The sequence below is a fragment of the Empidonax traillii genome, unplaced genomic scaffold (genome assembly GCF_003031625.1).
Source record: "Empidonax traillii isolate 1590-97213 ecotype Southwest subspecies unplaced genomic scaffold, ASM303162v1 scaffold57:size2250009, whole genome shotgun sequence".
Lineage (NCBI taxonomy): Eukaryota > Metazoa > Chordata > Aves > Passeriformes > Tyrannidae > Empidonax > Empidonax traillii.
The window spans coordinates 194,126-218,464 of NW_020955250.1; the positions used below are offsets into that span (position 1 = coordinate 194,126).

General features: G+C 40.4%; 1 protein-coding gene across 1 annotated transcript in view; it reads right to left on the minus strand.

The window, feature by feature from the left end:
* Positions 1-19,049, minus strand: part of LOC114055526 (contactin-associated protein-like 5) — a 200,759-nt gene extending 181,710 nt beyond the window's left edge. Inside the window, exon 1 of the mRNA XM_027879776.1 lies at positions 18,713-19,049. Coding sequence (XP_027735577.1) covers positions 18,713-18,788 — 76 coding nt within the window. The 5' untranslated portion in view covers positions 18,789-19,049. The remainder of the gene's footprint in view (positions 1-18,712) is intronic.
* Between the last annotated feature and the right edge of the window lie 5,290 nt (positions 19,050-24,339).

Consider the following 24,339-nt stretch of genomic DNA (forward strand, 5'->3'; position numbering starts at 1 on the left):
TTTCATTTTTATGTTAAAAAAATAGACACAGGTTTTGAAGAAAAAAACAATTATTAAGTCTTTCCTTCCTACTTCTCTATTTCTCTCCCTCCAAATGGAGGAACTCATTTTCTTTCTAAAATACTCAACCTCTGAGAAAATTACTAAGATAAGAAATGAAACAAGCAAGGGAGAAAAGCAGAGAGATAAAAGGGATAGAAGAGTAAGTCTAACTGTTTGTCTCTTTGAATTAATAATAAAAATGAATGAGAAGCCTCCTTTTTATTAACAAATCAAACTCATTTCTTAGTAACGAAAATTTTAGTTCCAACTGTCATGCCTTTGCATATAAAAATAGTTTGAAACATTTTTAGCCTATTTCTCCAGTGGGATTCTGTGTGTTGCTGCAGAAATCATTATTTCTCTGCAGCTTTTTCTCCACATGCCTTCCTTGTTAATGGCTTTTGGAGTTCATGTCCCTATGAAAGGTTAAAAGGGGATTTAAAACTGTGTCTTCCTCCTTTGTGTCTCCAATTACCTCTGAGTTAGTTCTCAGCAAGGAGTCACAAAAATCTGTTTCATTTTCAGACAAAATTTAACATTCTGCATCCTTCTCCTCAGTTTTCTATCAGGATGAACACTGCTTTGAAACCCATCGTTCTGTGGTTACCTTCAGTTCCAGTCATGGGCTCTGAATGGACCTATGCCTATGGTAACACCTCCCAGACCTAGAGCTCTGCGCACATTAACACTGACTAACCTGCATCCCTCAGTCTGTAAGAGATACTGAAGTTTGAGTTTCATACTGAAAACAGAGGTTAAATATTATACAGGGAAAAAATAGTCCAGGTTTCATACTGATTGCTTTCTCTAATTCAGAAGACAAACAATTGAGCTCCTCTGTGAGGACTGTTTGACTTATCAAAGAAAAAGTTTTGGAAATCCTGTCACCATGCTGTTTTCTCCTTCCCAGCAATTTATAAATTAAAAACAAAGAAGATGCCATCACTGATGAAATATCACACTTCTGTGTCATCCCTGACATGGTCAGTCTGTCAAGACACATGATATGGGACTGGAGATGAGAAGACCAACTTTGTATCTGAAATGCTACAAAAATGCACTTTTGAAAGACTCTGTGATAGAAAAACATTAAGGGCAGTACCTTCAGATACCAGTTGAGAAGTATTTCCCAGCTTATCCTGTACCACTATTTTTCTTGATGACACATATGCACACAAAACAATGGAGGAGTTGCTACAATCAAAACCAAAATAGCACAAGTGGCTTTGTCTTATTGGCAGAGACTTGTGCAGCTCCCTGTGGAGAATGCAAATTAAGGAGATTAGGGATGAAAAATAAGATACTGTACAAACCCAGAAAAGCAAGCATGCGAGACACCTGAGGTTAGCTGTGGATCTTTGCCCTTAATCCCTGTGTTTGCCAACAAGAATGAGCAAAGTAAGCCATGGGATATTTACAACCAATGTAAATGTGGATACAGCACACGAAAGGGCCCTGGCACGGTGCCTCCACAGTGCTGTTTCAGGGCTTTATCTTGTTCTTTGATGTTCAGCGTGTTGGTGTAGGCACATATGTGCTTATGAATATTCACAGGAATCTGCTTATTTCATATTGCGTTTTCACTATTCTGCTTTAGTAACTACTTTCAACAATGCAAGAGAAAAATTACGTGGATTTTTGACCATGACAGTTCAAACTTTTTATCTCTTTATTTCCCTTAATAGTTAACCTTAATTGTATTGTAGGCAATTTCATATTTGTGACCATGAGTCATTATCACAAATATGGTTTATATATTCATAGTTGTAACTATGATAAAATACCCTAAATATTTTTTCTTTCAACAATTTCTCCTTAAAAACAAGAAAACTAGCATATTTTATAAAAGAAGTCAGCTACATCAAAGAAGAATCAAAAACACATCCTCCTATCTTGTGAAAATTTTAAACTTAAAAGCTTGGTTTTGGTCATTTCGTTCTCCTCCCACTCCCTGCTAAAACAGAACATAAATTGAAATAATAAAAACAGCTTGCAAAATAAAATAAGTTTTAGTTCAGATCATTGGAAGATGAAACAAAAGATAAATACACCCATTCAATAAAGGGAGTACCTTTGTAAGTCAAAACATCCTGTGATAATTATTCTGTGGCTTGACTGACTCAGCAATTTTGAGGGGAAACAATTAAATTAAAGCAATACCAATCCACTCTCCTACTTCTGAAGACTGCAGGAAGATAAAGGAGAATCTGGGGCATAGAATAGGTAATTTGTTCAACCCCACACAAGCAATCTCTCTTTTCTTCTTAATGATGTCCAGCTGCAGTAACTTAAAATCCTTATTACTGCTCAAGAAAACCATAGAGTCTGCACAGAGAGGACAAGTCCTTAGACAGCATATTGATGCCATAAACTACAAAATCTTTTAAAAAATTCTTATCCCATGAATTCAAAATTTATTATCTGATTTACTTTTCAGATGGGATGTTAAATACATCACACAGAAAGGCTCAAGCTCTGCTTCATATCAAGGCAGCAGATAAGATGTAAAGAAACTCTCCAACCTCCAGAGAGGCACATGGTATTATTCTATTAGCTCTGTACAGGCTTTTAATATTTTTTGAGCCTGAACATTTGAAGGCTGCCACATAACATATATATATATATATATAACTATATTCATTCTTAGGCACATCTTTGTATATAAACATATACATACATATACATAAAGTATAGATAATTACCTTTGAATGTTTGTATACAGACACACACTTTACTTGAGTGCAAATATAAAAACATTCAGACGAAATGGGAATCAACTTTGAATGTCAGGTTCCACCAAAGTTTAGACCTCATAGCTTGAAAGAAATAATTTTGCAATAGATATAGAGAGGAGGCTGAAGCAGATAAAGCAGGCTCTGCTGTCTCTGAAGTGCACATTGAGCCTGAACATTAGCAAACCCGATCTGCAGTTCTAGATAAAATTGTATACCTTCCTGCTTCTAACAGGGCTTGTATCTCTTTGTTTGGAAGGAGATTTTCCTGAAATCAGGAGTACTACCGGTGTTTTTCATTATTATCTTTATATCAAAAGACCCTCAGTTTCCCTTTTCTTTCTACTTCATGTACATTTTCACCATAAACCAACACTTCCCATCTTGTCAACCACCTCCAACAGAAGAGAGGCAGGATTGTATTTATCAGCATGACACAGAGAGGTAGAAAACTGTATTTAATCTTGAGGAAGAAGTAACAAGATTTGGACACAGGCTGGAGTGCAGGAAGCCAGGGAACTCTGTGGTGGTAAGCCTGAAGGGCACGAATGACAAGTGATCCTGCACTTAAAAGTGACGAGAATTAGAGTAATTGTGGGAGGAGAAGCAGCTCACTGTTTGGTTTTTTTTGTCTTTGAGACACAGATTAGTCATTGAATCAGAGGGGTGAACAGAATAAGCAATAGGAAAAGTAAAAAAAAAAAAAAAAAAAAAAAAAAAAAAANAAAAAAGAGGTCAGGCACTTGCAGCGTGATTGAAGACAAGGTGAAAGCTAGTGAGGGAACTGACTAAATGGCAGAAAAGGAATTCAGAGCACATGGCCTGCATGAAGGTTCTTCTGGATGTACTCTTTCTTGTTATCAGAAACAGCAGCAGGCTCTTGTGCAGAGGGCTCAGGAGGTGTAAGGGTAACTAATGATGTCCCTTTCTAGGCAACTTCTTTGATGTTCTTAAAATGGGACGTGGGACATAATCAGTACAAAGAGTCCATTCCTGACACCACAGAAAAATTTTAGTGCATGAATTGGATAGTGAAACAGGAGAATTTAATCATAGCAGGTTCCTTTAGCTCATCACAACCTCTTTTTCTTGGTATTGCAGAGTGTCAGAAGCTCACTAGCCATCATTAAATGAGAAATGATAGCAAGTCACAAATTAGAGAAATTCTTGGAAAGGATTGCATACAAGTCAAATTCTTAATGACTCATCTTCAAAAAAATTGTAAATATCTGATTAAACAGAATATTGAAGCTAGTTTATCTCAGAAATTTATTCTCTCCTCAATAGAAAAAGAGTATAACAAAGGCAAGAATAAAATATAAAAATATAAAAATGTATTGATTTAATCAGGGAAAGCTGAATCCATCACCTTATTTTTTGTTTTATTCTAGTAATTGCAGTAAAATGGGTTTTTATAAAAGCAACAATATCTAAAATATTATCCTGCTCTGTATGCAGAACTGAAGGTATTTGCACATACAGCTTTTCTCTTAAAATGTCATATATAGGTAAATGCACAGACATATGTCAACAGAAAAATCTGGACAGATTTATTGAAGATTGTGTTCCATTTACAATAGGAATTGTGAACTAAAGTAATCAGAATTCAGGAGCAGCATATTTTGAGGATATGATGTCTCATTGTCAGAGCTGAGTACTCTTGATTTCAAGGTGGAAGAACTAACATTTAGATGATACAATGAAATAAATATTCTTTAAAAGAAAGGGAGGGGGAGAACTTATTTTCATCAGCTCTATATACTTTTCAAAACTCAGAGTCTATTAGGAATTATAAATGCTTTTCTTCCAGCTGAACCATTCTTGTTTCTGATACTGTTTACTGGAATGTCTGACTTCAGTGAGCATACACAGTACTCATTTCAGTTTACCATTGCTTAAGTGCATTATTGCTTTTCTAAATGTTACGCTATGAATTAAATCCTCTGGACTCAACTGAAACATGTTTATACTGTAAAACCCAACCTCAATAGTCCTAATGAGATTCTGTAGCCATTTGCTTTTCAAACTATGAAGACAAGTATTTAAATGTTAAATAAACAGAGCATCAGGCACAGAAATATAATATGACCTGAAAAATGAAGATAATTTCCCCAAAGAGTCTTAGAAATAGCACTTGAAGTGCTTTCTCTCGTCTTTTCATCAAAATTGACCAAAAACCTTAGAAAACTATTCAGTCATTTCTAAAAGACATCCATTTGAGACAAATCCTTTACTAATCTGAAAAATACTAACGCTTTTCTGTGTTCAGAAAAGTCTCTTCTATTACCTTGTTATTTGACAGACACTTGGTTCTACCAGAATTTCAGTTTTGAGGAACCCAGCTTTTAATATGGCTGAAATAACACAACACCCAAGGAGGCTCTAATGTTGCATCCTGCCAGCTCTCAGGTCTTTGACCAGTTGGTGTAATTGAAACTATTTTATCCAGAAAAAAAGAAAGAAAGAGCAAAGCTGGGGAAGAGCAGCCATTTTTTTACTCTGTTGCTATCCCTAGTGCAGACGGGAAGGTCCAAATTCATGAAGGAGGTGGTTCTATTCCTTTCCTATTTACACCTCAACCTGTCCCATTAGATGCCACTGATTTTCCAAGACTCTGGCAGAGACAAAATAGACATGACTTACTATTCTGAATTCTCATTTAATCTCCTTTTAATTAAACTTTTCCTTTTCCCCCAGGGAAGCTTAATAAAAAAAAAATTAAAAATTACTGGCATAACATAGGCAGATTCACTCAGCCTGATGCGTTTGCATAACTGGGGATTGTTTCAGTTTGTTTTGATTTTCTTGGTCATTTCAGTGAATGAAGTGAGGTAATGTGTTACATGGTATTTATTCATAATAGTTACACTAAGTGAGTAAAATTTATTCACTGGTATATGTAAGAATATTACAGGAAGCAGGTCCTAATCATTCTGACAAAACTACCATGGAATGGGATAATCATTTGGTTGCATTTAGCTTTAAGGATACTAGTACTAGCCTCAGACTCTCTCTTTGTTACTGTGCTTTGTACAAGAATAACCTCAATGAAATATATGGACTTACTGATTAACATAATGTTTTGGAGTATCAAGAATTATTCCCATCTTCTTTCATATATTCACTCTCAAAAGTAGGTTACAGACACGGAGAGGAGGAGGGGGTTTCCATCAACAGTATTTCCTAACTGAAGAAAATACAAATATATAGATTGTGGATATCTAAGAACTACTAAACTTTAACCTTCAATATCAGCTTATTGAGTTTCCTATTTCTTACTGAAGGGCTATTCCAAAAAACTTCTCATTTCTTGAGGGTTCAAGGTTTACTTTACTGGTCCCAGACTAGAAAGACCTGGATATTCTCGTCAAACCAGCTAGTCAGTGACATACTTAAAAATCTGCTGAAGAAGCTGAAGATACATTGGCATTTGTATGTAGTCTTCAGAGCAGAGTCTTTGCTCTTATCATCACTGGCATAAAGAGACCCTCCCTCCCCCACCAATCAGGATAAAGACCTTGTGCTTCACACTCACTAACACAGAAAACCCATTCCTGTCCTGAAGAAGTCAAAATCAATTACCCTTCTCTGTGCATCTAGTGGAAGAGAAGAACAGGCATTTCCAGCTGTGAACTGGTTTTCTCCCTGCCTGAACAATGAAATACGTGCCTGTCTTGGAATTTACAAAGCTTAGCTTGAACATGACTTTATAGGTTTGCTCTAAATTTCCTCTAAGCTAAGATTATAGTTTCCCTTAATGTAAGAAATAAAAGGGATAACCATTCCCTTGTGCAGATTTTCTTGGCTATCTTAAGATAGTACTTTATAGCCATATTTAACTGGTTATTATTCTTTAACTCAGTATGAATTCACCACTTTCATCACACAATTTTAGTTTAGCACCCATGCAAGAAACTTGGCTTTTAGGGAAATGCAAGCTAGCTCTACCCACATGCCATATAGGAATGACTGGAAGGACACGCTGCTCAAAAAAGATATTTTACTTTCCTGGTTGTCAACCAACCAGCCCATAGCTCTCACTCTGAAGACTTTATGATTGCAGATTTACACAAAGATCCTTTATGTTGCTGTAGACTGACCCCTATGGAAGTCACCAGAGAGCAAGCACAATCACAATGGTTTGGAGACTGTTATTCATGGATGCAGTCAGTACTTCTAGAAGAACTGTGCTAATGGCATTATTGCTTAGATTAACTCACCACCTAGCATAATGACCTCTTTCCGCAACCACCATTGTTAGGTGACAGTGTGTATACACTAGAAAACATGAACACTTAGCCCTGAGATAAATCAGGTAAACTCAAGCTCAAAGCAATTAAGCATATCACCTGATGATGCCCAGAAAAAGTTTCATAAAGTCAATCATCAAATTAAAGAAGGTGCCTCTTCTCTACCACCCACACTTTCACCTTAACAGTTAGGGGGTTTATGTTAATTTTCATACGCTACATTTTTCAGTGCAGCAGAAAAACAGATAATTGCACTTGTAATTGTGGTGTTCCTGGTAAAGCCTGTCAGGTGCTAAAATACTGACCCCAGTGCCTGTGCTAATTAGATGAAGTTGCAAAAAAAACAGGCACTATAAATCAGATACTACTAAGGTTAAGATGAGCGCAAGATGGAGAGGGTAGGAGGAAAATCTGTTCTCTTATAGCTCCGACTCACTGTCTGCTTGCAATCAGAGAAAAGATTTCAGATTATGACTTCCTTATTTAATGTACACAAGTCTTCGATACCTGGACCCAATGGCAAAACTGGCGATATTTGGATCGAGCCTGTCAGAGCAAGTGAAATAACATGTATTCGTTGTGAAATAAGTCATGGCAGTTGATACCTCCTTCTTCCAAAAGCTTAAGTGGAAAATGACTCGTCTTTAGTGAGAAGATCTTTTTTCTTTCTATTCTACTGAGGTCTTAAGAAAGCAGGCAACTCCTTTCCTATGGGTTAACCTTGCCCAGCGCAGCCACCCACCTCTCCTGAGCAAAAGCATGGATGAAAAGTACATCTCCCTCGCTTGTCTGAAAAACAATTTGGGCTTTTGCAAACACTTTTGCAAACACAACACATGAATATGGGGGTGTAAAGGAGTTTATAATCCACAATCCTGTGATGCAGTAAGTAGACTACTTCAAAACTCATGTGCAGTCTCTGTGGAGAAGGCCCAGGGGAACATTTTTGAAATGTAGATTTCAAAAAGAAAAAACTTGATAATTAAAAAAAAAAAAAAATCTAATTTTATAGTTAAAATGTGTGATGTTTTCAATTTAGCAACCACATGTACCTAATGTTTTTAACAAAGAGCTAGCTATATGGTTTCTAGGCAGGAAAAAATTTTCATCAGTGGACCCAGAAGCACCAGCAATGTGAGCTCATACTGCCTGGAAGAAATACTAGCAGGAATAACCTTGGACTATCAGCTTTTCAGAGAATTTAAAATGTTTTCTCTAAAGCTTATAAAAAGCTATTATTGCATCATAATCCTATGTGTTATAGCGGCTAGTGTTCACCTCAAATCAACAGAACAGGAGGATTCAGGAAACAGAACAACTGCTGATAAAAAAAATGCAAAGAAGTATGCAAAAGTGTGTGCAACTTCAACTTATTATATTGTCAGTAAGTTAGATACAAGATTGGCAAAGAATATGACAATAGGGTAAACCAACACACACTCACACAATTTGTTCAAAAGGAATAACACTACCAGGAAAATGAACTGTTCTTCCTACTGACAGGTACAAACACAACCTCTATTGCACACATTGCCAGTCAGATTTTAAGGAATATAAACTTTGCAGGAGAACAATAACATGTATTTGTATGCTGGATGAACAGACTTCTGAGGAAAAGATGATCTGAAATTCAACTACAAGTCATTCCCTTCATTTTCAGGAAGTTTAGACCAGGTCTTAGATGAACTGAGTCTACACAAGAATTCAGTGAATAACTGTCTAAGAATAATGAGAATTAATATTACATATAAGATGAGCTCTGCACTTAAGAAGCAGAGCTGGGAAAAGGGAATTTGATAATCTATAAATATTTGAATGCTGCAAGCTACATCGGATTGAAATTCATCAAATTTTCATTTTCTTTTCCAAACAAACAGTCTCTGTGAAAAATGTCATAGCTCTTTAATCTTCCTCAGGGTTGCTGAAGGAGGCTCTTCCTCTGAAATTAAAATGCAAACTATTTTTCTACAAAATTAAAAAATAATAAAACAACACAAACCAACCCCTCTGAATTTTTGGGGGCAGTTAAGTAGAAATCCAGTGCCACTGTTCTCTCTGTGTGAGGTTTCTCCCTTCTCTCTGATGCTCTGTTTCATGTCCACGTAGCAGTTGCACCAGGAGTAGGGCAGTCTAAGGGCAAAGTGCCCACCTAGAATGCAATACACCCAAGTTCATATTCTATTTTTTCAGAGACTTCCTTTGTAGCTTTACATAAAACACCTCAGCTCCTCTGGAGCACCAGTCTCTTTAGAGAAACTGATGCTCCCCTTCCCATTGACATGTCCATCCAGGAGGAGATGGACAGATAGTCACCAGTATTATCTGAATATACAGCATCCTGCACGTCCCAAAGAATGTACTCTGCCTAAAAAAGGCTCACTACAGACATTTTCACAGACATATAGAGACCATGAACCCTTACAGTCACTAAAAAGCCACTATCACTACTTATTGAGGCTGCTTCTGCAGGATTATTTAGAATAGCAGGTGCGCTACAAATTCTCTGAAGGCCAGCTTTGGAGGACTATATCGTGTGAACAGAAGCTTCCTCTCCATTCTGCTTCCCATTTCTGTTGGGTTTAGCTTACCCTCTGCACTGTGGAGACTGAGTGCTCCTTAGCTCGTTACCCTGTGGGGCAGGCATTTATCAAAATCTATTAAATATTTAGACCTTGATATAGCAAGTAATGCTGCCAACTTGTTTGACTTAAATTATACCCCACTGGCAAATCAAATTAGAGAAGATTTGAGTAAATCTACCTTTTAAAATAAAAGCTGATTTTCTCAGTGTTCAGCCATTTGTGGGATTAACTTTTTTAATGGGTTTTTATGTGCACAATGTTTTTGTTTTCATGGATACTAGAAGAGGATGAATTATTCATCGGGGGGGGAGGTGGGAAATAAAATCTACAACATGCATTTTCATAGTTTATTTAGTCCCTTTTGTCCTATTCATAAATCAATCCTGATTACTACAAATGAATGTGTTACTCCTAATGGTTCACTGGTGACTCACTTGGACCATTAATTCAGAGACCTTCTCATAGAGTGCATTAGGAAGCTGCCACTAGTCATAGGCAACCGGAAGAAGATCCTTTGTGACCTCCCCTCGTTGCCTACACATCCCAAATTCCATCTCCTGCTCCATTTCTTATGCATAATTTTATAAACAAAACACATACTCTCCAGTTAAAACATGCTTTTTCCTCTCCTGCTCCAGTGATACATTTGCATGGGGGAAAGGAAGAAAACTGTATATTAGTGCTCAGTAGGTTGCTTTTATGACCTAGAAGGAGGATAGAGAGCAATAGCTCAGTATCTACATCAGAAGTGGGGGGCAATTGAGGCCCAAACATAAAGACATCACTGAACTAATATGGGAATGACTACAGATATGTCACCGGTGACATAGATCACAAGGTATTTTTCTGTTCCTAGAGTGCTGACGAGCTGTCATCAGTGAAGAACCATTGTCATCGAGGAACAATGCTTCACCGTTTAGAGCAGTAAATGGAACAAGCCAATTTTTATCCAGGCAGTACTGCATTTATCAACTCCTTATTGCCCAGCTGGGAACAAAGAGAGGATTCTACCCATTTGAAAATTATTATTATTATTTACTACTATATTGGCAACACAGTGCACTGAATAGTTTTAGAAGAAAAATTTATGCTCCAGAATTCCTAAGGGTCAGCACTCAATCTTCTTCAATACACACAATAAAAGAGAGAATGAAAACACATTTGTTTCCTTCCCAGTCCAATTGCTGCAGTGCCACAGTGGTTAGTGTTGAACACCATTCTGTTTCATGTGCTGGAGCTCTATGCTGAACCCTAATTATCCACATCAAAAGGGAAGCGTCCCTTAGAATGACACCAGTTGTTTTTTGCAGCTTCCACTGCTGTGGTTGTTGCTGAATATCTTTTGAGTATTCCTAAGTACCAAGCTGAACGGAATGCAGTGTGTCCCACTGCAACTCTATGCTCTTTATGCCATAAAGATATCACAGATCCCAGGCAATTAACAGTTTGGAAAAGAGTACATTAACACCAGCTACTAAAAACCTTTTATAGTCTTGAATGTTATTCACTGAACAATTACAAAGTTAGCTTTTCCTTGTTATTGCTCCTAGGAATTTATGTAACAGTGATGCTCATTAAGAATACGCCTTAACCTCAGATTCAGAGTTATGTTGTCCAGCGTGGAAATGGTGATGGCATTTTATAAGTTAATCACTGGTGTAATGTGTCTGATGTTAACTACAACAGGAGGGAGTCACAGAGACTCTTCCCAGCAAAACTCCATCATCTACATCCATCTCATTGATAAGCCAGCCTCTAGGTCAGGAATCTGAGCTTTCCTGGCCCTAGACAAGCACACCAACACAATTCTGGAGTTTACACAACCTTCACATCTTGAATCCCAGTGATTATGTTGAATATTATTTTAAATTTGGTTACTTAAGTCATCTCTGTTCCTGACAAAACAGAAATTGTTGAGTTGCTGTTATCCAAAGCCTGTTTCCATTAGACTCGAACTGAGAGAAAAATCTACTAGTTCACTTAAAAAACATTTTCACCTTAGTTCATTAAAAGTTTCCTCCCACCTGCCGTACAGAACCGCACAGGAGTGTGATTCCAAGCCTGACTCCTCTCTGATTTGGCATGTGCAAAATGAGGGCAAATGGTATACTTCCACTGATACAGGAGAGCCCAAGTTATAAGAGATATAAGAGCCTAAGTCTGCTTTTGTCATATGAATCAGTTCTTGGCATATCTTTCTAACACTAAAGCCTTATTCTCAACCAAGAAACAGTCTCCAAATCCATATACAGTGTCTGAAAAGGAGTAGAACAAGCATCTTTCTTCCAAAACTATTTCCACAGACAACTTCTATCATAGAAAAAAGAAAATTTTTTATCACAGATGTCCATGAACACATCACATCTTGTTGTCATGTCTGTAGACACGAGACTGGACTGTGGTGAGGTCTTTATCATGGCAGAGCCACACTGGGTACAATAAAACTTACTATTACCTAGAAGGCCACTTTGTCTCTGAGCTCTGTACCTTATTTTCAGTTTAAGTGTTAAAATTGTGCATTCAAAAAACCCCAGCTCTACAGGATTTTAATTCATAGTGTATAAAATACAATATAATAAATGAATCAACCAGTACTGTAATACCTATTTAGTACTGTAAATAAGTAGGTTCATACAGACTTCCATGGCTTTATCTAGAATCTGTGTTGAAAATATCTAGGCACAAAGTTCACTAGGAAATGGACCAACCTATCCAAATTCCAGAATATACCTGTAAGAAGGTAGAGAAAAAGCTAGAATCATGCAAAGGCAAAAGACAGCAAGAAAAATAGGTTTCCTCTCCTGGAATACAGATCAAGCAAGATCCTTCTTGACATTTGCAAATGACTTCATGCTCTCTATTTTACCAAGTTATTTTCTTTTAGTTTTGGAGAAAATATCTGTTAAAATCTTAGATATTTTCTGCATATATCTAAATATATCTATTCAGAAGGGCGGTTAGATCACCACACTATGAACTACCAATTTTTTTTAACTGCTTAATAGAGCAGATAATTAAAAACAAATAAATCAGTGTTTTGGCATTTTCCCCCCTCTAGATTCTAATATTGAACTGCTTTCTTTATTTAAAACATCATCAGTTGCACTGATCTAGCAAAAAAATGGCATTAACAGCCCAAGAGAACCTGCATAGGGCAATTAAAAAATTCAGAGACAAGATTAAAACAAGAAAATTAATTATCAATGATATCAGCGCAGCACTGCATACAAAAAAAAATTAAAAAATCTCATTTCCCTCTAACTTTACAGAGATGTGCTAATAGGTCTGCTGATGTTTCCTACCTTACCAAGTGATACCTTCAAAGCCTCCAAGAATTGCCTGTGATTTTAAACCTTTATTATGTCGGGATTATTCTCTTCCCTTCTTTATTGGTTAGAGAGAGCTTAGTGAAGAAAAAAAAGGAAACAGTTCATGTCTCTTAAAGACACTTTACTGACAGCAGAAGGAAAATGTTCATGCAAATCTATCAGTTTGTTTCTCTTTTGCATTCTTCTTTCCTGCATAGACCGAAAAGAGATGTGTCCAGCGAGAACCACATTCTACAGACATGGTGCAAATGTGATCCTTGTATCACTGAGACAGCAGCAGTCTGATAAAGTGAATGCTACAGGACCAGAGTATCATTCCTTTGATTCTGGGGGTGGAAAAACCCCAGCAGAGACCTTTATTTAAAAGAAGAAGAAGAAAAAAAGCACAAAAAAAAAAGCACAGTAGGTTACCTGGTGCCCTACATAGACAGCCCACACCCTGGAATGCTTGGTAGGACTCCGGGGGCTGGTACGCCAAGGGGAAGCAGATACAAAGAGAGAACCTATCACGTGTGATGCTGGCAGATACACTTGCAGTTCTCTGTTTCTCTCATTCTTGTCTCCTCAAGAGGATAGGAGAGGGTTGGTAAGACAGTAATTCAAGTTTGCCAAGCAAGCTGAAACCTGTCACATCTATAGAAAATCCATTTTTTGGGCTAAAAATAAATAAATGCTACCCCACGCTCCCCACTGCCTTCAGATTCTTATTCAGCTATCCAAACTCCACTTGCTTCAAATAGCAGCAGAGAAAGCAGAAGGAGGGGAAGAGGAAATGAGGAGTAATCTATGGATTTAGAAACTACTACATATAGCAGGGCAAATATGAATATGAACTAACAACAGAGAATAGGACATGACCACACCCTATGGGACCCACTCAACTGACACCTAAGGATTTTAGATTCTTGGATTCTCACATTGATTGTATGTTTATCTCTTGCTTATATACACTGCCTCAGTTTCCTATTGGTAAAAGAATGATGACAGTGATTAAAAAACCATCACCTGTTCTACACTGTCTGGAGTGTAGAAGTGACAAAAGTCTGCACATGCCACGTGCTGGGAGAGGTTCACAAGTATGTTGTTCTACTCAGCCACCATATTTTCCACTCGAAGTCTATACTTTGTACAAATGTACCAAGCACATTTGAAAACAATTTGTTCTTGCTGTTAATTTATGAGGAAAAACTTGCTTCATTTGCGTGACATTAAGAGAAAAAAAGAAAAGAAAAATGTCCAAGCAGACAATGTATTTGATACTGAGATAATAACCCTGGATAGATTCCTGCGGGCTGGTGATGCCATCTGCCTAGTCCATACAGAATCCAAAGACCATTTTAGTCCTTGGAAAGACTGATTCAAAGCCAAGGAGTGCTAGTTGAGTCAAACTGATTGAAAGCTGGATAGTGACAGGCATACAAGAAAGGCTCTGATCAGCAGTGGGTCATTCAGAGCCTTTCTCAGGAAATTTCATTATTTTGTACCATTTCTTCATTGATGCATCTGAAGGCATGAAAAAGTAACATTTGTATATTTGTTTTTCTCCCAGTATGAAACTAATAGGAGGAAAGTATGCCTGAATACTATTCCCTTGTAAAGAATATTTGATGGTGAAGGGCCTTGAGGGGAGGCTGTATGAGGAGCAGCTGAGGTCACTTGGTCTGTCCAACCTGGGGGAGACTGAGGGGAGACCTCATTGCAGTTACAACTACTCATGAGGGGAAGAGAAGGGAAAGGCACTGATAGGTTCTCTGGGGTGATCAGTGACAGGACCTGAGGGACTGGCCTGAAGTTGTGCCAGCAGAGGTTTAGGTTGGATATTAGAGAAAGTTTTTTACCCAGAGGGTGGTTGGGCACTGGAACAGGCTCCCCAGGGAAGCGGTCACAGCACCAAGCCTGACAGAGTTCAGGAATTATTTGGGCAATCCTATCAGGTACATGGTGTGACTCTTGGGGATAGTCTAGGGTTAGGAGTTGGACTTCAGGGACCCTTGTGGGTCCCTTCTAGCTTGGCATATTCTGTGATGTTTAAGTCCTGCAGACAGAGGAAAAGCCAGAAATGTGTGTCAGATCCTCTTTATTTAGTCTGAAAGCTTATGAGCCACAAATTGAGATCAGATGATCAATATTCTACCTATTTCAGCAGATCTCTTTAAAACATAGCATTTCTGACCACATAGATAGAAAGGTCACTGTTTAAGAGACCTCATACCTTTACCACAGTTGACCTGACAGGTCTCATTTGTGCTGTTACAAATCCCAAATACATTTCCTTACCCTGATAGCCTCAAGTATCCAGAGTCAAATTTTCTCCTGTAAGTTTTCACTTACACTTGTCTGACTCCGGTACAATTACTATCCCTGCAAAGGAAGGCTAAAATCAGTGTGAACACCCTTGTTGCCTAAGAAAAAGTTTCCTTGTCCAAGAAAATGTATGATTTCTTCAGGTCTTTTTTCTATTTCAGAATAAATGAAAATAAAGACACACACTGCCTACCTAATAATAGAGATATTAAAGATAGATGTGTCCTGTAAAGCCTCATCTAAATCTACTGCAGAGTAGTGGACTGCACATTGACCGTATATTTCAGTAAGGACTTCAATAGGAGATCTGATTCTACCATACACTCAATTTCTGCAGCTTTGTCTGACAATTATGATTGTCAGTAAAACAGGTGAAAGCCTCAGGATCAGCTAAAAAGTGCTAGCGACATGAGATAATAAATGCTAGTGATTCTTTGGGAGGAAGAGAGGCTGGGTTCTGGAACATGCAATAATTTCTGAGAATAACTTTTGCAGTGAGAGTTAGAAGGTGCCACTTCACCAGGAGGTGTTTTAATCTGCTACATGTTCCTAGCCACATGTGAAAAATCAGTCAAAAAATATATAAGTAAGGGGGAGAGAGGCATAAGGTGTAAAATAGCAATAGGTAAAATTTTAAAGAGATGCAATGCCAAATCAGGTGGAAGATCACTAATGACTCCTGCAATTTTTTTCTGCAGCTGCAGACTAGCCCTGAACTGATATAGCAAAGTGGTTGAGAAAAACATGAGTTCATGCCTCTTTTCATTTTTTTACTACGGCTCCCTCCTTCCAACTTTAAAAAGGAGAAAAAAGGCACACAACAACTGTATATCTAGACTTACCAAAGCTACTAATGTTTCCAGATCACAGAGTATGCTGCTAAAGGGCAACTAATTTGTCACATAGCAGGCAAGGCTTTGTGTCTCCTAGTCCACCTAATAAATGTGGAAGTTTCAGTTCCCCCAGATGTCTCATGCAACACATTTCCAGTGTTACATACATGGCTATTTATTAATTTTCTAGTAATTAGTATCCCGGGGAGAAATCCTATTGATCCTCTATTTACATAATTTAATAAAATATTACAAAAAATGAAGTGGGAGGAATTTCTTATGTTTTATTAGCATTTGGTAATTTTGATCTTTCTAATGATGTCTACTGACCCCTAGCCTGTAGCTGTATTTCAAAGCAGTTTCCTTAGAAATTCTTTCTTTAATTAAAAACTATTACCAAAGAGGAAATTGGAATAAAATATCTCAGTGGTGGGGAAGATTTTGACTTACTCAGTATTTTTATTTTAGAGAAAGTAAATAAGTGATAGAAAAATAATTTTTAAGAGTTGTCTAATTTAGATGCAAGGAAAAAACCTAATTAGATTATTGCCATGCTAGATATTAGGAAGAAAACTAAGTAAGTTGCATAGTTCCCTTTCCATTGTCAATTCTGTCTCTAGTTCTCTTCTTGTTCACAAAATCTGTCAGAAACAAACCTGTTGAAGCCACTGTGAACATACCAGTATTAGCATCCAAACAAAACTCCTTTGGCCAAAGTGCAGAAGCAATCCTTTTCCCTTTGCATTTTGGCTTTCAGATAGAAGCTCCTGACAGTGGCCTGCGCTGAATCTCCCCATTTATGGAATTCTGTTATTTCTTTTGGAAAGTTTAGTGGGTACCTGGGAGCTCAGTAACCCTTTAAAGCAAATGCATTTTCATGCAGCTATTAAAATATACTTCAGGATACTGCTTTAATATTTTAGCCCATATATAAGCTTTCTTGGCCCCAAACTGAGAAAGAGAGCACAGCTTCCCTAAGCTCCACCATACGGAGATGATTTATTTAAGAAGGTGATGAATTTTCATACTGAATGCAATTATTGAGGTCCATGAAAGCACACAGAGATCTTCACATGCGAATCTAACGAGGTTTCTAGGGAACTTGCAGCTATTACAGATTCACAGGCTCCTTCACTCGGCTCCTGGGAAAGCACTTACAGCTGATTCCATGCTAATTCATTGCTCAATGAATAAGTAAAATCTGTACAGTATAATAAAAACATTGATCATCATGCTTTAAAAAGATTGACTCCTAAACATTTAGGAAGCAGTGTGTATTCAAGGGAAATGTTTATTGGCAGTGGGAAATTAAACTGTCACCAGTGAAATAGTAAAACTCATTAATGTGGACTTTCTTTTTAAGTGTTAGGAATTAACTTTATGGCCGCATCAGTAATGAGCAGCAAGCCTCAACCTTAAATCGCCTGCCGCTTAGTATTCGAGAACGTTATTAAAACATATTAACCATAATTTAATTGACTGAGAATTTTAAAAAGACGAGGGAGGAAGGGAAGGGGAAAAAAAAAAAAAAAAAAAAAAAAAGAAAGATAGATAAAAAAGAAAACCAAAAAAATGCCAGAAGCCCCGAAGCCAGTCAGAGTTGGGGGTGCCAGGGGAGGGGATGGAAGGATGGATGGGAAGCCGGGGGTGCCCGCGGGGCTTACCCCGGGCCGGTGCCTCCAGGACGGGGCGGCCCCGCTCGGCCGGCGGGGCAACAGCGCCCTCTCGCGCCCGCCGTGCCCCGCCGGGGTCCCCGCCCCGCTCCGCCCGACGGGCCGCGGCCAAGCGGGAGCCCCGCTCCGGGAGCCCCCTCCCACCCCCGGAGGTATTCCCCCCCGCGCATCCCCGGGAGCGCAGGTCACAGAGCATCCCCTCCTTCTCCTCTGGGCTCCAGGAGACGCCAGCACCACAGGTGTACCCGAGTACACCGCGCTCACCCAAGCGCCCGTAGAGCCGCCGCGGCACCGCAAAGCCCGGCGGCGAGGGATGCTCCTGCCTGAAGGGAGCGACCCCCGCAGGGCCGGCAGAGATACGTGGGCAAACTTAAGAGGGGCTCTCCTGAGGAAGAGGGAGTGAAAGGCGATTTACAACGCAAAATATGCTGGGGTACGCCTCGGGACCCAGCCGCGCCCGTGGGAAGCGCCTGGGAGAACCGACGGCACCGCGGGGCTAGGGGGAAGACGATCGGTGCCACGGGCGCTGCTCTGCCAGGCTGCGCCCACGAAATCACAGGCCTTAAGAGAAGGACCGACCCTCCTCTCCAGGCACAGGTGCGACTCCTGCCCCTGCTCCGTCCCGGACAGTGGCCCGTGGCCGAGGTAGCGGGAGAAGTGACCACACTGACCGCAAAAAGATAGTCCAGTGGAAGGACAGCAAACCGCGCGGGAAAACCCGCGAGCGGCTCCTCGCAGGCTCCGGTAGCTCCCGGTTCCTCCCACGTCCGCACTGGCAGGACGGTGGAGAGCAATCTTTCCGTCTGGCACCAACTTTGCATTTCTGAGCTCCATTAGCAAAGCGGAGACGAGCTAAGTTTCTTAGAGGTCATGGTGCAATAATCCCCTTTTCCAGAGAGTTTTCCCCATCCCTTCCTCCTCCTCCCCGCTCCAACCTCAAGCAACTCCTTGCATTCCCACTACTCACAATTTATTGCAGTTAATCCCAGATGCCATAAACTGAAGAGCAGCAAAGTGAAGCCCCCGAGGGCTCGGGAATCCATGTTCAGCCCCGCAGGGGGAAGCTAGCCGCTCGCCTGTCTCCCCTGGTCCCGATCTCCGAGCGCCTCTCAGCCTCTGTGCTCTCTCGCTCCCTCCGCTCATTTACTCCATACAGCATCCAAGCACTCCGGGTGAAGGGAAGCCGGGGGCGGCCGAGGGATCCTCCTCCACGGCCCTTGGAGGAGCCACTCCGGACGCGGGCGGCAGCGCCCGAGCCGAGCCCGCTGCCCCGGCTGCCGCCGCGGCGATTCACCTTGCGAGCGGCGGCTGGGTGGGAAGCGACAGCCGAGCGCTGGGCACCTCCTTATAGGCGAGAGCGGCGCTGCACTCCACCTCCTCCCAGCCCCCTGGAAGTCACTCCTCCTCGCCTTCCAGGGAGGATCCTTACTGCAATCTTCACGCGTTGTTGATAAGCATCAGAGTCACGGAGTAAGTCAGATGCCTGGGGAAAAAAAAAAAAAAATTAAATCTCTCTTTTTTTTTTTTTTTTTTTTTTTTTTAATTTTTATTTTTATTTTTCCTTTTACCACTCCTTTGGGTACCACTGCGACTGGAACATTTTAAAGATCACCCGGATCAGATGTTTGTTTGCTTGTGAAAGCATGTTCTATGCACATACATAAAATATACATGTATATCCTGGCACATACAGTGCCGACATAGCCCGAAGGGACCCAGCCCCGCTCCCGAGGCTCAGCATTACGCTCAGGGAGCGGGGATGAGCTCGGACTGATGCTCGATCCGCTCTCTTGTCGCGGCTGGTTCGGAGCCTCCCTGCCTAGCCCTCCTGGAAGGCGAGCGGAGGTGGTCCCAGCAGAGTCGCAGGGAGCTCTCGTCAGTGCCCTCGGCCCAAAGAGGAAGGTGGACCCCGAGGTAGCGGACCAGACCCGCAGCTCCCTGGTCTGCAACCGCCTCCCGGCTGGCGAGGGTGATGCTTGCCAAAACCAGATTTCGTGAGTGATTGACTGATTGATTACCTGATTGCTCAGCAGCTGAATGGGATTATCTTCCCGAGGGGCGTACACGAAACCAGAGCTGAACAGATATTCTGCCCTACGCCTGACTGGCTGCTCGCCGGCGGCCGGAGCGCTCGGAGCCGGCACTGTGCCCCCCGCTGCTCCGCACCTCTCCGCAGGCGTGCGGGCGGGGGGAGGCACACCTCCGTTCAGGGACTCTAGCTTAATCACTGCCGAGGTCTAACCTTGCTGCTTTGCTGCGGCGTCACCCCATATCAATAGAGTACTGCATCAAAGTCAGACCAAAATTGCATTAGCGATTCCGCTGTAATCTGCAAGGAGAATGTGTTTGGATCAAGTATTTGTGGGGGGAAAGCCGCTGGTCCTCAGCCATAATCCCTCACAGTGGCAAGGAATAATCAGAAGAAACAAACTGTTCACTAAAGCCATCCTGACTTGACAATGGACAGCAGAAGTTTAAATTGCCGTCATGGTGTAAGCCTCATTTTAGAAAGTAAGGAGGGTGGAGTAAAGTCACCGTGCTTAGCTGTTAGGCACTAACTGTACCAGAGAGGTGTCAGGGGGACATCTTAGCTGCAAACGAGTAGTCAGATTGGAAAACAAAAGTCCAATTCAAAAATTGACCTAATTATTTCACTTTCTGTTGTTACAAGTGACACAAGGTTAAACAGGAAGGATAGCTGCCTAACACCGAGGCTTTCAGCTGGAGTCAATAAAAGATTTAGTCAGACAAAACTAAGACTTAGGGGAACTTAAAAGCCTAATGAACTCTACGAGTGTTTAATTTTTTACTTCAAACACATCTACACACACTATGGTTTCATCTTTGCTCATGCAAAGACCTGATGCATAGCTCTACACCTATGTCTGAGCACAGTGAGATTCTGGAAACCAGGAGTGGCAGTCAGTCCAAGGATAACACATCTACATGATGTGTCTGCTTTCCCTTACACAGGTCCTGATCAAGGTATTGAACTAATCAGCCAAGAGAGGTTTGTATAAGGGCACACACAACACTGTGTCTGTGCAGGCCTATTTTTGAAGGTAGGGAAATCTGCTCATTTCCCTCAGTGGATGGAGAGACAATTCACATTTTCTGATCCTAGTCAAAAACCTCTCATCTTCTCCATACCAATCACATACGAGACTGGCCCAGAAACTAAAACCTGTATTAGGTCAGGAGGCTGGAGTACTGAGAAAATTCTGCTATTAACTTGACTTTTCAGGTGAGTGATCAAGCTTTAGAAGTTCTAGCAGAGCTACCACTTCAGTAAAACTAAGCAGTAGAATATATCAGAAATCTTAAGACAGAGTGGATTTTCTCTAGAGACACACATCTTTGACACACAATTTTGCAACGATGTATTCTGAAATAATCAGAGGAATTCAGAAGAAGGAGATTAAAAATGGGTAGGGGTGTTTCATGCTTTCCTTTTAAAAAAATAATTAAAATTAAATGGACTGTGTTTCAAATATTTTCAGTGTCTCTTTAAAGTATCTGGCACATTGGTACACTTTTTGACTGACTCACTGAACTAATTAGTGGTGTGTTTATAGGAAAACAGATGTGGAAATGAATTATGCAGACTAATTAAAAGCTATCAGTAAATATGAGCCCCATTCTGCAATGCATTCCAGTGGTCACCAGTATGGATCTGATGGCAGGATCTGGACCCCAGTTATACCATCGGTTTTCAAATCACCCTTGTGAAACAGACCCCTTCCATAATCTCCTTTGTATCACAAATGCCAGGCAGGTGCTTTAAGATTTGTGAATGTTTGGGTGCAGGAGTACTACAATTGAGAAGTTACGACCAGAGTGGAGGGCTATGCAGCTGTTTGTTGCAGGAAATTATGTAAATAATGTCATATTTAAGGGCTTTTCGCCAGCAAGATTTTTATTAGAGTAAATTTATTAATTACTATTAAAGCTGTTCAGACAAAAACTGTGGCTCATCATCAACCACAGATCTGAGTACCATGGATTTTGGGAAAACTCAGTTGTTGATTTAGTTTTAGTGTATCTGGACTTAATATTATGGTGATGGTTGCCACTGAAGGAGGCCACTGAAGAAGGCAAAGCCTTGCCAATGAGTGGAGGCTTTATTACATGTGTAGTTATTAGTCCTTTATAACTCAGCAGTAAATCCCTTCTAACTCTCACATTCACTGTAGCACATTTTCTCCTCCTCCATGAAGGCAAAGCTGACCTTAACAGTGAAGACCCTGAGATCTTTCCCTTCAGTTCCTGTGTCTACTTTGGCAAATTTAATTTACAGCCTTTTGCCAGTCACTCGATGTTCACTCAGTGTTTCTTAAACAAGGGGAACATGCCACTACCTAATTTCATTCATGTGGAGGGAGGAGAAATATCGTAATGTTTGGCACCCATTCAAAATCTGCAGTCACAGTGGTTATCTGAGCACCTTTATAATTTCATAGTCAGTGCAAATCGTGATTAGGTCATCTGGGACTGTATTGAAATAGCTGCATTAGTTCTGGGTGAGAAAGCCTAACGTGGGCTCTCTCCCCACCCCCGATGGCAGCTGAGTACCAGTGTTAATGCTGCTCAGGACAATCACAGTACATGATCTGTGTGATAGGAAGAGGAAGATAAGCAGCATTACATCAGTAGCTGGTCCTTTACAATGCAAGCCACAAATTTCTGAAACTGAGCATTTAAGTTTTCAGCCCCAGTGTACTACCCAAGTCTATTCTACCAGTCTGGAGCCTGGTTATTTGAGCAGAAGGAACCATTTGTGGGAATTAGATGAGAGAATATGGATAGGAGAGCAATGGAAGGACACTAATACATAAGGAAGAGCTGCCACCAGGGAAGTAAGAGTATGCATTTTTGAAGGAGACAGCTTTTATATTTAAATGTTTATCTGGGGAGGTAACTTTATCTGCGATCAGATAAACTTGTTTTCTTTCCTAGAGTCAGTAAACAGCATTAGTGCTGCTATAACCCATGTTGAGTTTGCCACTAGAAGCAGTAATGGTTTAGCCCATGAGTTCAATCAATCCAGCTGTTTGGGTAATTGCAGCTGCAAGCTTTATCTTTGACCTCAACTTTATAGCATTCTTGGAAGGAGAATAACATTACATATAAAAGAACTTAATTGTACATGGCTTTTGGATCACATATTGCTGTTCACATGTTCCTGCTGATAACTAGGAATTTGTCTGAAGAATATGTTTCTCATCAAAAAAACCAAAGGTCACATAAAACCCCCCTGAAGGTCATATTATTCCTTTTCCCTTTAGAATATTCCCCTATAAATAGAAAGGATTCATTCATTAAAGAGAATATGTGGGGAGCTTTCATAAGACACATCGACCCCAAACAGGTGAGTGCAACAGCAGGATGCTCATTATCCTTGGATAGTTCCACAGCATACCTAAGTCTGGAGGATAGGAAAATTTAATGATCTGCTGGGATAGTCTGATGGCCAGTAGCATTTTTGAGATGCATGCTGAGATTAGGTAAAAGAAATCAGATGACAAGCTGTGCAGTGATTATTGGAAGACAAAGAACTAAAATCACCCCTCCCTCCCCCTCACCTTTCCCCACATTATTTTGCCACTGTCTGCTGGTATTATGGTTTTCATTACATTATCTTGTCTGCCTATGAAGACGCTTATGTCTGTCATGGCCAGATACAGCTACTGAACTTAAAAGATCAATAACCTGAGTAAATAATAGTACAAATGGCTATGGCTGTAAATTACCTAGGGACTTCAACAGATGCTATATAGGACACATTCCTCCCTGGGGTTATTCCAGTGACATTGTGTCTTGCAGTGCAGGACAGAGTCACAGAGGATATCATCCATGGTCTGCTGTCTGTGCTGATTCCCTACCCAACGCAGTGTTCCGCTCCATCTGGGCCAGTCACAGTTGTCCCCAAGCAATACAGCTTTTTTACTAAAATCCAGCATCATCCTGGTGCATTTATTGTCTCAGAACCAGCTCTCTGCCAGCGTCCAATGAAAGGACGGACTTCATGAGGTGTTGGCATAAATGTAATCCCCATTCCTGTGATCTAATGAGCCACCATCAGCCCCGAAGATAGAACTCATACACGAACTAAGTAATTAATTTTTCCCCCTTGTTTTGAAGCCACACAAATTAGAATGAAGAAAAACCTACAAGGTCCCTGGTGTCACAGAATGGATATAATCCTTGGAATACAGCTGGCTAACTAATACTATAATAAGGACTATGAGTCTCAGCTGAGGTCAAAGCCCAGAGTCTGCCTCACAGTACTTAGAAACTTCAAGGCAAACTAGAGCAAAAAAAAGTACAGAACATGGGGAGACATTTAGCAAAAATCTCTATTTGAGAGGGAGAAATGTTGCCTATATGAATGCCTATTTCCATGCTTAAAGAGGGAAGCCTTATTTGTCACTCATTGGTGGCTATCAAGTCTCCATTTTGCAGAGATTCAGTCATTCAGTCATGCAATTATAGAATCTTCCATGTCACTGATGTAAGTAATGACATATAACGAATAGACACTGGGATAGATTTTTGGAAGCAATTAGTGATTTTGCATGAACAACCAAGGTATCC